Source organism: Marmota marmota, unplaced genomic scaffold (genome assembly GCF_001458135.2).
Source record: "Marmota marmota marmota unplaced genomic scaffold, marMar, whole genome shotgun sequence".
Classification (NCBI taxonomy): domain Eukaryota; kingdom Metazoa; phylum Chordata; class Mammalia; order Rodentia; family Sciuridae; genus Marmota; species Marmota marmota.
The window spans coordinates 22733588-22747624 of record NW_026000005.1 but is presented as its reverse complement, the minus strand read 5'-3'; the positions used below and the strand labels follow the sequence as shown (position 1 = coordinate 22747624).

The 14037-nt window shown below is 36.9% G+C and overlaps 2 protein-coding genes across 30 annotated transcripts in view; one reads left to right on the top strand and one right to left on the bottom strand.

Moving 5' to 3' along the window:
- Raph1 (Ras association (RalGDS/AF-6) and pleckstrin homology domains 1) overlaps positions 1 to 11145 on the top strand; it is a 60588-nt gene extending 49443 nt beyond the window's left edge. The window contains 1 exon segment of the mRNA XM_048808351.1: positions 1 to 11145. This exon segment is cut by the window's left edge and continues 24 nt beyond it. Within this exon segment, the coding sequence (XP_048664308.1) occupies positions 1 to 968 (968 nt within the window). The 3' untranslated portion in view covers positions 969 to 11145.
- Abi2 (abl interactor 2) overlaps positions 7631 to 14037 on the bottom strand; it is a 98039-nt gene continuing 91632 nt past the window's right edge. For 28 of the 29 annotated variants that reach the window (XM_048808361.1, XM_048808367.1, XM_048808362.1 and 25 more), the window contains one exon: positions 7631 to 12254. In XM_048808361.1, coding sequence (XP_048664318.1) covers positions 12079 to 12254 — 176 coding nt within the window. In that variant the 3' untranslated portion in view covers positions 7631 to 12078. The remainder of the gene's footprint in view (positions 12255 to 14037) is intronic. The other variant, XM_048808379.1, reaches the window with a different exon arrangement.

Sequence of the window (14037 nt, the reverse complement as noted above, 5' to 3'; positions counted from 1 at the left end):
CACCTCCACCAGCCCCGGCCCCAGCCCCACCACCAGTGCCACCCACAGCTTCTCCTACCCCTGACAAAGGTGGATCTCCAGGCAAAAAGCCCAGTAAGATGTCCAGCCCTGGGGGAAAGAAACCACCCCCTACCCCACAGCGCAACTCCAGCATTAAATCCAGCACTTGTGCAGAGCACCCTGAGCCTAAGAGACCCTCCGTAGACAGTCTAGTCAGCAAGTTTGCACCACCAACAGAATCAGGGTCTCCCATCAAGGAGACCCCACTCCCTCCTGCAGCACCTCCCAAACCTGGAAAACTACATCTTTCTGGAGTTAGCCTTCCCAGTGTTCTCCAACAAGGGTGTGTGTCGTCAAAACCCTCTGTTCTGAGTGGGCGTGCAAAGGACTCTGTAGTGGAATTTCCTTCTCCTCCATCTGATTCTGATTTTCCACCCCCTCCACCTGAAATTGAGCTTCCTCCGCCCCCCATCGAGATTCCAGCAGTATTCTCTGGAAACACCTCTCCAAAAGTGGCAGTTGTTAATCCTCAACCACAGCCATGGTCTAAAGCATCAGTGAAGAAGGCCCCTCCACCTACACGACCCAAAAGGAACGACAGCACCCGCCTCACTCAAGCAGAGATCTCTGAGCAGCCAACAATGGCCACAGTTGTGCCACAAGTGCCCACCTCTCCCAAATCCAGCCTTAGCGTCCAGCCTGGATTCCTGGCCGACCTCAACAGGACACTGCAACGGAAATCCATTACTCGGCATGGCTCGCTGTCGTCCTCTCGCATGTCCAGAGCAGAACCCACAGCCACCATGGATGATATGGCATTGCCCCCACCACCCCCCGAACTGCTCTCTGATCAACAGAAGGCCAGTTATGGAGGCAGTCATATCTCGGGCTATGCAACATTGCGCAGAGGTCCCCCTCCAGCGCCCCCCAAAAGAGACCAGAACACTAAGCTCTCGAGAGACTGGTAGCCACCACAGGACTTTATATATTTCATGCTATCTGTAATCAGTTCTACAATCAGCTCACCTGATCCTCTGTGAATTCAGGTGCTCAGAGCCTCCTGGTATGATGATGATGTTATTCAGGTAGTGTTCAGCTGTATGTGTGTGTACGTGTGCATGTACACACATAGCTATACAGAAGTGTGTGTGTATATATATGTATGTGTATAGAAAGAGAAAACCAAGAATGGTTCTATTTATTCCTTTCCTCTCCCACTCTGAAATGAAGTTCATGCATTTTGGATGGAAGAGGCATGGAAGGAGATAGTGTTCTGTCTCATATAATTTCTTTTTGTCTATCATGTGGATTGGACCAAAACTTCTAATTGCTTATTTAGAAGGTATTTTATAAGTGTCTGTCCATGTGCAACCTATTTGTGCATGTTGTGTATTATATAATTAAGGAATAGATGTATAATGTGCTCTTTCTCAGTTTGAGAAAACAACCAGAATGTGTGATATTATCTACAGGGCTTTTGTGTTTGTTTTTTCCCCAGTTGAAGTTACAGCTGCTTGACTGACATTTCACTATTACACATTAAGGGGCACTTTAAATCAGGAAAATCTTTTAGCTTCATAGAACAGGTAAATAGTTCATCAGGGGGAAATTTTCACAGATATTGTCTATGTGGTTGTGCATAGAAAGTAAATCCATGGCGTAACCAAATCATTCTAGTTGTAGTACTCCTGCAGTAATTCCACTCAACATCTAGGACGTGTTCTCTCACAGGTAAGCTCTTTGCCTACAATACATGGATACTTTTTAATGCTACAGTGCTGGGTAGTTTTGAGTATTTTTCTGAAGCTTTGTCAACTTGACTTCATGATCCTTGCTTTGATTTATTGTGAAAATGTCTAGCACAATCTCTCTGTAATGCACTTTCCCAGTATGTCTTTGGATCACCAGTTAACCTTTTTAAGTATGTGCTTTATAGGTAGATGTCAATATCTGTAGCCAAGTGGTATATGAAATATACACATCCTGTGCTCGATATGGTGCATCATTACAAAAAAACAAAATCACTTCTGAAACACCCATCTTTTTAATGTATTGCTTTCTAGGTGAGGTGAGAAAAGAGAACAAAACTGGGCCCTCTATAAGTGTTATATATGGGTTACAATATATAATACAAAAGAGAATCCTTTAGATATGGAACTGTTGTGGAGGGAAAGAAAATAAATGAGGTTTTTGATAAGTGACATCCATAGCTGGCCCTGGTTGTAGAGACTGTTCAGGTTACCAGATGTTCTGATGAAGTAGTACAGTGACATTACATATCATGTATGTGCAGTTCGGTATAACATGGAATCATTGCTCTGGGGATGATACACTATACTTCTGTGTGCTTCACCCTATCCTTCTATATACTTTCTGTACATTTTTCCTTGGTACATGAGAGAAATATGTACTGTCTCATCAGTTTTTGATCATAAAAATGCAATCTTAGAGCTGCTTTTAAACAGAATAGAAACTGGCCAGCCCAGCAATTATAAATGAATACATCTTGTAATGAAAGTCTATGCCTGTTGGAAGGATTACCAGTGAAAACTACAGAAATCTTTTGGCAGTGCCCCACAAGGAGAAAGTGATGCTGGGGAATTGAGGCAAAGTGAAACTAAAGTTACACTGTATGTGAAGGTATCACTGTAACCCTCCAAGAAAGAACTGTGTCATAATTGAGTAGCTGGCACCTCTCCATTGCCACATCTCCGGGATATTGTTCAGTATATTCACGTGGTTATGGAGCAATAAGAATACATACCATTGTGCATTTCTTAAAAGTCTTTCTTCTTTAAAATATATTTTTTGATCTTTCAAATTATTCAGAAGTTTTGTGTGCTTGACATACTTATGAAGTGACCTTCATCTGCACTGTTAATGTAAGCATGCACAATTTGGGTTACTTTTGAGTACTGATTGCCAAGCTCCACTGTGACTCCAGCGAAGTAATTTCCCAGTCTTCTACTGCTGCTTTATATTCTAAGGATCACCCACAATTTGTAGGGTAATGGAGCTATTAAGACTATGAATCCAGTTGTCTAAGTATTCATCCTGAGGGTATTGTTTTTGTGGGTTTTTGTTTTTAAGGAAGGTAAATGGACAACTTCAACTTTCTTTGAGGGGAAAATAATGTACCTCCAATCTTCTTTCACCCATGATTTGAGCCCTAAAACAGTCTTTGTTTATTCATTGTGTAATTTCTTATTTCCATCCTATAACAGCCATCCTAAACCACTGCTGTTGGTCTGTTTTCTTTGAAGAGCAGACATCATTGAGCACTGGTGATGGCAAGAAGAGATCAGGGCCACAGCATCTCTATCCCTAGTCCGCTGGCCGGCCAGCCGACTAACTACAGACTTTTCCTGTGTATTTCTCCCAAGATGGAAGTAGCTACCAATCAAAAACAAAAGAAAAAACCTTTACATGTCATACAACTGAATCAAAAGACCTCTAAGTAACACTTAATTTTTCTAGTATTTTACTCCCTAGTTGAGTTTTCTTTAACTTGGTTTTTGTTAGGATGATGTTAGGGACCAAGGGAGGTTCAGGTTTTATTCCCCTGAGACTACTCTATTTTTGAAGCTCTTCTCTCTGGTGTGTTCATGTAAAACACCTACTGCCAGATGACGCTAGGACTGTGCCTTTTTCCACTGCCTTCTGCTCTGCAGCTCCAGCCCTACATGGCTTTCTTCAGGCCAATGAAGGCCATGGATGGCTGACTTGCCTGTATTAAGAGCCAGTGCAGGCAAGCTCTACCTGCTCCTGGGGTAGGTGCAAACAGGTGCCTATTAGAGCCAGTGATTTCCTTAATTGAGACATCCTTAACTTTTGCTATAGACAGTTTCAGAATTGGATCACTCTATATTTAAAAGTTTTGGCACCAACTCTGAAGGACAATAGAACCTTGCTCATTTAATTAACAACTTACTTCAGGTTCATAGGTTGGAATATAAACAGACTATTCTGTATTGAATTTTATCAGCTTGGCTTTTACTACTCAAAAACCTAGATTTATATATTCCCCCCCTTAACTGCTGTAATTCTCCTATAGATAAGTGGGTATCTAGAAACAATAAACTTAACTGCAAACCAGACTTTTAAAATTTGAGACTTTTTAAAATAAGATATCTAAATCTTAAGCTATAGAAATGAATATTTTCATCAGAAAATTTCAAGCAAATATTGTAAACATGATGGTGTTTTACAGTCCTCTAAAATCAAGGTGCTCCTGCCCATGAACAGCCTATCTTGCAAAGGGCTGTGCAGTATCTTGGGTCCCTTGTCTGTACATGTTTACCATGAAAAACAATGCTAAGTTCATCAAGAAAGTCAAAATTGAGAGGTTTAATTCCAGTAAGGTGACAGTTCTGAGATCAAGATTAATAGAAACTGTATATCCATTTGACGTTTCAAAAGCTGCTATTCTAGAAGACTGCTGCTAATAGCTGTGTCAAGGATATAAGGTTATAAATTAGCTTGTAAAATGTTTGAGGTTATGGTGTGGATTGGTTTGATTTTGGTTATCCATCCCACAGAACCCTTTGTTACCTCTGCTCCTCAACCCAGAACAAGTTTTATGTTACAAAACACAAGGTAATTTTTAAACAAGAAACCTATTCCTGTTTTTGTATATTACCAAATGTTTTCATGTGCTCTCAGAACTAACATTTTAACTAATGTAACCTGCAGATTTTATTTAAATTTAGACCAATTGAATCTGTATACCTGTGATTATAGGTGTGATGACTCACTCTCAGTAAAATGGCTGTATATCTCATGAGAAAATTTCTTTTAAAAAAAGTCCCTGTAGATTGCAAATACAGCTTTACACCATTTTATAAAGCATGGTATCCCTAACCTGATAGGAATATGTGACCTCACAAAGTTGACATTTGATCCAAAGAGAAATAAATGCAAGAAGAACAGAATTAAATATTCAACTAATTAAATATTCAACTATCTTGTTGCTTTTAAGCCCCAAAAGAACATTTCTACACCTTTACCATTCTAAAGCTAAAAAATAAAAAAGTGCCCAGTTGTTATGGTCCTTAAAAGATCTATATGTAAAAGAAATCTGAAATACAGCAGAAGAATAAACTTGTTCAATTAAAAATAAGCAAAATACCTGATAAATACTTGAACAGGAAAAATGATGGGTTTGCTCTTTCCTTGTTTGAATAAATCATTCAGAAAACTATTTACTGTAATTGATCCCCAGTGCCTTGAACTCTTTGGGAGGAATAGCATTTAAAACAAAAACCCAGGAAGCAAGCTTTGAGGTGCTAATGAAAGCCAAGGAAGGTAACCCTAGATTTGGCAAAAATGGAAAAAAGTGAGTTTCACAAGAGATGGCTTTATCTATCTACCTAAACGGGGAATGGCTGCTTTCTACCAAAGAAGTTTGAAGAAATGAATTGAGTTAGGATGATGATGAACACTACATAATTAAAGATGGCCAAGTTCAGAAGCATATTGGTCACGGGTGGCTATTAACACCAAGCGCACATGATTGTTAGGGCCTCAGCCTCCTCTTAGGCAGTAAAACATGTCTGCAGTACTTGTGGGAGGGCTCTATGTTTTGGAAACTATCCATTGCTTGTTAAATTTATTATAACCTAATGCCAAAAAACTGCTGTTTTTTTTCATGATTCCCCATCTCCTTTTTTTTATTTGTAAATAATCCCTCCTAGAAAATAAGCATCAACTGGAATGTTTCAAATGATTCTGCTTAATTTTGTTATCAGCCACTAGTGAGTAATTCTTAGAGATGTATGTTTAAGGTGAAATATCATTAGCTTGTGCTAAGTGTTGTAAAAACATTGTTTACTGTTCTGAAGGCAAATTGCACATATATTTAACTGGGATTGCTCCCTCCCCTCCCTGTTTCTTTAAAGAAGAGTTAAGACTTATACGCTGACTTTAGGCAGTGTGAGCTTTGCCATAGGTACATTGTAGAAATATACTTTTTTAGAGCATGAAAAAAAAATGACAAAAGGGACTACATTATAAAGTACTGATTAGAGGACATTATTCAGAGGATTATGCACAACTCGGTAAAGATGAAGTTAACAAAGATGTTTCTTTTAGCTTTGTTGAGATTTTCTTCTGCATAAATGTATGCTCTCATTTCATTATGTGCCTTGCTCCCTGATTGTGCAAAACTATTATATATATATATATAAAATATATAAGAGGTATATTCAGTACTACTGAGGATGTTTTTGTTCTACTGGATTAAGTTATTTTCCAAATTACTCTTACCAGTTATTGTCAGTAAACTATTGTAATGGTTTAGGACAGTAGTCATACAGTCAGTGTAAATTTGTTTTTCCAGTTACATGTTTGCATCATGTCAGCTTACCCAGTCCTTAATTTAAAAAAAAAAAAAAAAAGTATGTAAGTATATATATAAAAAAAAGACCGATGTAAACACGGGGACTTTTGAGTGTTTGTGGATCGGCACCATTAAGAATCTGGTTTTGGTTTCTATGTCAAGGAACCCCCAAAATAAGCTGTATAGTAAGAACAAATTAAGTGTGAAGGTGAATTAAGTTTGATATGTTCAATTTAATAATTTATATCAATAGACTGAGGGAGCTTTGGCTATGAATATGCTAGTAGTAATTAACCGATAACTTTTTTTTCTTTAAATAAAGTACAACTAGGTGTAAACTAATACACAAAGGGATTTTTTTTTCCAAAACTTTGGAATCACAATGATGTGTTGGACTGCCACACTGAGGTATACGTAAATGTATACATGTTTACGTGTCACTATCATTTACCAAACTAGGACAAAAATAAAAACAATTGAAGACACCCCCCCCCCCTTCGTTCACCACCATCATACTGGTTGTGGAAGGAAGAAGCATTCATTGTACAAGGGACAGAGGGTGACAAGACATGAAACAAACAGCATCCACCCCCACCCAGTGCCCAGATTCACAGCAGTTTAACCAAAAGTTAATTCCAGGTAACCCAGAGGAGTCAAGTAATAGGATAATTAACAAAAGACTGGATACTGAACATCTTTTGAGACAAGGTTGTTCACATGCAGAAAATGTCCTGAGAATCAAGAGAAACTTTTATTGAAAATCCTCCTTTGAAATGTAAATGCATTGGTTGGGTATTCCAGTTCTTCACATTCTTCCACATAACTTAATGACTTTCAAAAGATAAAGAATGAAAAGGGAGATGGCCTTCAAGGCAGGAAAAATTCAAGCATTCTTGGGTATCTTAGAAAAAAACTTTGTGCCCACTGTTTCTCAAATACATCACTAGAAAATTCTTTAGGTCAATCTGGTTATCTGGGGTCTTGGCTAACTGCCATCACACCTATGACCAATCTGCAATTTTCAGTCAACCCTGTGTTTGAAAGAATTTTATAGTAGCAGAATTTAGATGTATTCTGGGGAAAAACAGTTCAATATCTTGAGCAGCTGTCTTGGAAATATGCTTTGGAAAGCTCAAACTTGTGTAAGATTCAGTATTTTAAATACCTGATGTCTAAGACTGGTAATAAAAAAGTAACTCCTTTGATCAGAACAACAGCAAGGTCCTCAACACTTAGATACCACCTTAGAAAGAAGAAAATGATTTACATAAATAATTTCACAAGACATTTGAATATACTTTGTGATTTTATTTAGGTCAAATTCTTAGTACACAGCAATAATTAATTCCAAATACAATTAAAAAATTAAAAAGTGAATGTAGCCCCAGTCACCTGGAGGTGGTTTAATGGCACACACACAGAACAATTACTGGCAACAGACTGCTCCCTCAAATTTCCTGAATGGTTTTTACTTAACACTACCAACTCTCTGGGAGCTAAAAAGTACAACTGGCCAGATCACAAATTGTTTACATTCTTTTTGTAAATCATTTTGTTAAGAAAAAAGGTACATGGACACAAAATATGATAAAAACTGCTTTTCCATAGAATTCTGAAGTTGCAAAAGAGGTTTCATTTTAATGTGAAAATAAGCTTTTTGTTGTGTTTTTATTACAAAAAAACCTTAAGATATTTAGCAAGGATCATTTATACACACACAGCTAGGCCCTGTCATTTCACTTGTAATTTTTAAATAGAGATTCGCAATGAAACAAAGATCAGCATAAAGTAAACTTAAAGGTATGAGCTCAATGCTTCCATTTAATAACTTTTATAAGGCTCTCTTAAATAAGGCTGTTTTGCTGTGCTGTGCTCCTGCCAGTGTTGAACTAATATAATGTGTTTTTGCTACATACACCTTATGGAAAAGAGTGTTTATACTGAGTGTAGTTTTAGAAGGGGTAATTTTTTTTTCACTAAGGTTGCACTTAATATACTCCTTTAAACAGTCTGAATACTCTGATGGTTATTTACCAAAACATGGCATATAATTTCAAGTATATTCCTGAAAACATCAAGTAGAAGTCTTAATTGTTAAAGAAAAATACAGCACATTTAATTAAGACAGTTGTGGTGCAGTGGAAAGAGTACTGGGCATTGATTGAGTCAGGAACTCAAATCTGAAACAAAGAATCTAATAACCTCATTAGTCAAATGAGACTGAACCAAAAATTTTAAAAGCTCATCTAGCTCTAAAATTCTGTGATTCTAAAGTAAATTATGTGAGGGAATTACCACCTTAACACCAATCAGGAGTTTCTGGCCAAAGTTCAGAAGTGAACAGATCCCAATTCTTTCCAAATGCCTGGCAGTCACCTGCCAACTCCTCCAACCCTTTTCAAAGGTAAAGGTGGCCTTCAGGACATGCCATGCTGTCTCCAAGAGGAGAAAAGGTAATAAAAGGTAAAAGAACGGACCTGCTAAAAGAAAATGAGAAAAGATAAAAGCAAACTACCATCATTTTTGATGCCTCCCAAACAGAAAAACCTTTATCACCTTTAGTCAATATCAAATGCTAAGGAGCACAGCTACATTTACAGATAATCACTGTAAAGATGCATAAAACATTCTCTCTAGCTGGATAGCAAACAGCAATGGAAGGAAAGAAAAGGGGGGATGAAAATGTCACACCCAGTGATTTAGAAACATAGCAAAATTAGCAGTCCCTTACCAGCCCCAATGTGGGAACAGCAGGTACCTCTGAGGAAGACAGACGGAAGTAGCCAAAAGAGGGAAATACTGAATGAGAAAAAAGGTTTATACTTATTCCAAACACACAGCAGGCTAATGAATCTCCCAGGACTAGATTTTTAAAAACTGGCACTATTTTCTGTTTCCAATTTATTGTCTTAGCCACAAAGTCAAAAGTAAAAATGTTTATGATTACTCATATGTCCTTGTGGACTTTCAAATATTAATACCAATTAAAACCAAAAAAAAATTTTTTAAACCCAACTATTCAGTCCTCTTCTTGAAGGGAAAAAGGGGGAGTGGCCACACAATCAAGAAAATCTGGAGAGAAGACCATCATATTAGATTCCTGCTATCCTGATAAAATGGTTGCTTATTGGTGAGCAAATTTCAGACTTGGGTCATCTTTGCTATAATAGCAATACACCTTTGCAGCATACAAAGATTTCATGAATTCATCTGAAATTCCTAGTAACAACCACCTTTAAGTTTATAAAAATGATACATGGGGAAACTTACAATAAAACAGGAAATACTACCCTTATAGACTATTAATAGCATGCAATCTATGTAATATTACATACATTAAAAGTCTCCAATAACTGTAGGCCTGGCTCATTATTTCATTGTATCCTTTCAAGACAAACTAGAATTTGAAACTACAAAACTTTAATATGCAAAAAAATCCAACAAGTATTGTTTATAAAACAAAAAGTCACATACACAAGTACTAAATGATATAGAAAAAATAAATCAGCTAACCATGAATTTCCCCCCACTACAGATCTTAATATAGGATTTCACCAGTATCTTCTGTACTCCCCAACCAGCAGGAGCAGGCCATCTGCATCCCTCTGACTCCACCAGTTCTGCTTTCTGTAGTTGCCTTTGTATCTCTAGTAGTGGTGAGCTTATGGGAACTGTTTGTTGAATTTCAAAACACACTCTGCCTTATTAATCCACTAAACTTCTCAGCCAAAAACTACTTTAAGTGATAATTAGAACAACTAATTTCAAAGGTTTTCCTATTTATGCACCAGTACTAAGAAGAGTTTGACCTATCCAAATATAGAGTTTTGTTTGGGTCCATAAGGATAGGAGGACATTCAGGGCCATTACACCATGAAGGAAAATGGAGTAAGACATGTTAGGATGACCTCACAAAAACCACAAAGTGGAATGTGTATGAGAGGCAAGATAATAAAGCTAAGACCAAAGTATTGGGGAAAATCTAAATCAAAATAGCCAAGATGTGATTTAAAAAAAAAATTTAAACAAAATCTTGGTAAGGAAACACTGTAACTGGGTCTCAGTTAAATGGTGAAGTCATATGCTCAGATAACAGACTTACAGGTGGAATATTAACTTCCACCTATGCCATCAGTATTTCCTCACACATTATTATACTTGTTCATTTTTCAGCCAAGTTTTTATATCGGTAATACCCATCATGTTCGTTCCCTACATTTGAAATACATGCAACTATTGTCTCTCCCTTTTCACCCAACTTTGCTGGAAGTTATCCAGCAAAGCTCTATTCTGGCCAAGTCAGTGGACTAAGAAGAACCCACAATGGCGGCTTTGGGCCTGACTATAAACTGGTTCATCCCATCACAGTATTCACCTACTGAGCAGCACCCCTTCTGGATTTTTTTTTTTTTTAACTATTTCTGATGCTGATTACAAAAGTGATGATTGAAGTCATGGAACCTTTAAACTTCACTGGGTGAAGCTCTAATTATTATACAGATAGGGGAAAACATTTATTAGTTTCTCTTGAAGTTATACTGATGTTTATCAGTGTGACTGAATCAGTATTTTGGCTTATTAATCTTGTTCTACTATATTCTTAGTCTGAAATAGAAGGTTCAAATTCTTACTAAGAAGAGCTACTTCAGAGTCCAATGACAAAATCAGGTGAGGATTTACCTTTTCTAGAGCTCAGTGAGAAAATGACAACAGAAACTAACAGTGGCCATTAGTAATGTTCAGAGAGCATAGTAGCAGCCTTTTATTCTACTCCCAACTGCTATTCTCTTCAAACACACACACACACACACAGAAAAAAAAATTTTTTTTTCTAAGTCGCAAAGAAGGAATAAGTAATAGTTGGTCTAACCTCCACAATCCTACTCCTTGAAACAGCACCTAAGGTGAGGGTTCAGGATCCCTGTTTCTACAGGGCAGTTCCATCAGAGCCTTAGGAACCTACAGGTCGAACTTCACACACCAAACTCAGCTTATGAACCCCCTCTACTACATTTCACATCAGGGCACACTGGCCATCAGCAGGAATGCAGTCTCATGCAGCAGCACACTAAAACTGGGAATTGTTAACCACCCTCAAAATGTATGGAGACTTTCACATTTCATCATCCTTATAGTCTACAAACAAACATGATCAGATGCAACTGAGTTCAGCATTAAGTCATCTAGTATACTCAAGTGCTGAGAGAATGCAGAATTTACAGTGTTATAGAGGAAAAAAGCCATCTGAAACAATTGTAAAAATAGTTAATTGTGGTATTTAAATATTCCCTCCTCTTTATACAAGTGGAAGAATGTGAGGGGTTAGGGTACCCGCTGGGCCATGGGGTTAACCCCTTAGCACAGGCAATGATGAACATCCAATGCCACAGATTCTGCAGGAAGGAAACCCCAAGGGTGTACAGTATTCCTGAGAAAGATCACAGATTTTTTCCTGAACCAGTCTTAATCTGACTTTTGATTTATTCAGAAATTGTCACTTTATTTCAATCCAGACAGCTCAGCATAGTATAAATGATGTGTATAGAAAGATCCATTTTTTCAGACTTGTCTTGGTTTTTTGTTTTTGTTTTAATACTGGGGGATGAACTAAAAAAAATAAAATAAGTAGTTTTTATCATTTGTATCCTTCATTCTATTTCACTGGAGGGAAATCCCCAGGGCCTCCGGATATTCTGGAAGACCTGACTATTTCTGTGAGGGAAGCACAGCCCTGCTGAGCTTTACTCAGAATAATGCATGATAGACTCAACATAATTCCCAGGAAAGAGCCCAGTCACTCCATTCATAACTCCCTCATACCAACCATCGTCATTCTTCTTGATGACATAAATAATGGCTCCTTCCTGAAAGGACAGCTCATCTTCTTTGTCTTTTGTATAATCATAAATTGCCACAACTAGGAGAGAAAAAAAAAAACACGATATAAAAGAATACTATTCCTAGAAAGAGCCAAATAAGCAAACATGGTGACACAAACATATACCAAAATTTACAGTTTTCTATGTAATAAACAGTCCTATGCAATGGAATCCAATTTTCTAGGAAAGTTATGTAATTAGGACAAATGGCAAAAAGCAAAACCAAAAAAATTCCATCACAGATAGTCAAACCTTATTCTTTAACAGTCTATACAAAAGTACCTCATTGAAGAGAGAATCTTATCATGCAAAATGGCTATTCATTTGTGTTTGTCTGAGATATATATTATGTTTTTTAAAAAGCATTAAAATGATACTAATGCAATCTGATACAATATAAGAATCAAGTAAGACACAAGACAAACTAGGGGAATATCAATTTTGTCTCCTTTCTGAAGTCAGGCCAATTCACGGAATAAAATAGTGACTGTAGTCTCATAAGTCAAATGCATGAATAATAGGAGTCTATGTATACTGTCTATATATTCATTAAAAACATATACTACAGGGGGCTGGGGCTGTAGCTCAGTGGTACAGTGCTTGCCTCACATGTATGAGGCACTGGATTTAATCCTCAGCACCACATAAAAATAAACAAAGATATTATGTCCATGTACAATTTTTTAAAAATTGCTACATTATGTCACTAATATATCCAGAATATTCGTCTTTAAAGTGCTAACAGAAACAAGATACCTATAGGTTCTCCTGTGATTTTCATTGCTAAGTCACTTGGTAACTGGGCCTTTCAACCAGTGTCTCAGATAATAACTGTTTCCTAATATGACACCTACATCAACAGTTTAGTTAAATTGGGATACCTTAAAACTTACTTAGCTCTACTTGAAGCGCTACTTAATTTTTGTTCCAACCTCTTCATCCCTTCTACCTTTTTTTAATACCAAACCTTCAATGAACTCTCCATCATTTTCAGAAATATGTATTGACTTTGTTATTTTCTCATGTAACCTTATTCCTCACATAAATAAATGAGAAACAGAAACCAGAACAGGGACTTTAGATATAATGCAACTTGCCCCATTTAAAGAAAATTTATGTTTCTGGCTTGCCTTAATAAAAATTAAATGGCTTCCTTAATCTGTGAATATATTTTGTTATTATGATATATTTAGGACTTCAAGAAATAATTTACATGGGCCTGACTTGGAAGAGTTCAGTCTGTATTTCTCAAAATATAACCAAACACCTACACACAGTTAACTAAAACTACATGATACAGATTAACTATATGTAAGAGAATAGGAGTACTGTTCAGTATTGGCAGTCAAGCTAATATCTTCTAGCATTTTTAAAAGGAAAAATATTCTTCATGCTTACAGAAGTGCAAACCCACCAAAAAAATAATTCAGAAGAGAATAAAAAGGCTACTTCAACATAGTAGAAATGTAAAGTTATTAAGCTCTATGTGCATCCATCTTCTTCAATAAAATGTAGAAACTGGAATAGATAAAATTCATTGAATATGACTGCAGAGACTGTTTATAGTGATATAGAGTTAACATCTTTAAACTGTTAGATGAAGGGGTGGGGATCAAAATAAGTGATCAAAATTTTGAAGTTAATGGTTATTTTTTTCATCAAAGGGAGGGGTGCTGGGATGTAGCTCAGTGATAGAGTGCTTGGCTAGCATGTGTGAGGGCCTAAGCTTGATCCCCAGTAACATAATATAGATAAATAAATAAATAAAACTTTTTTTAAAAGCCTGCTTAAAAATATTCATTTTTAGCTGGCACAATGGCA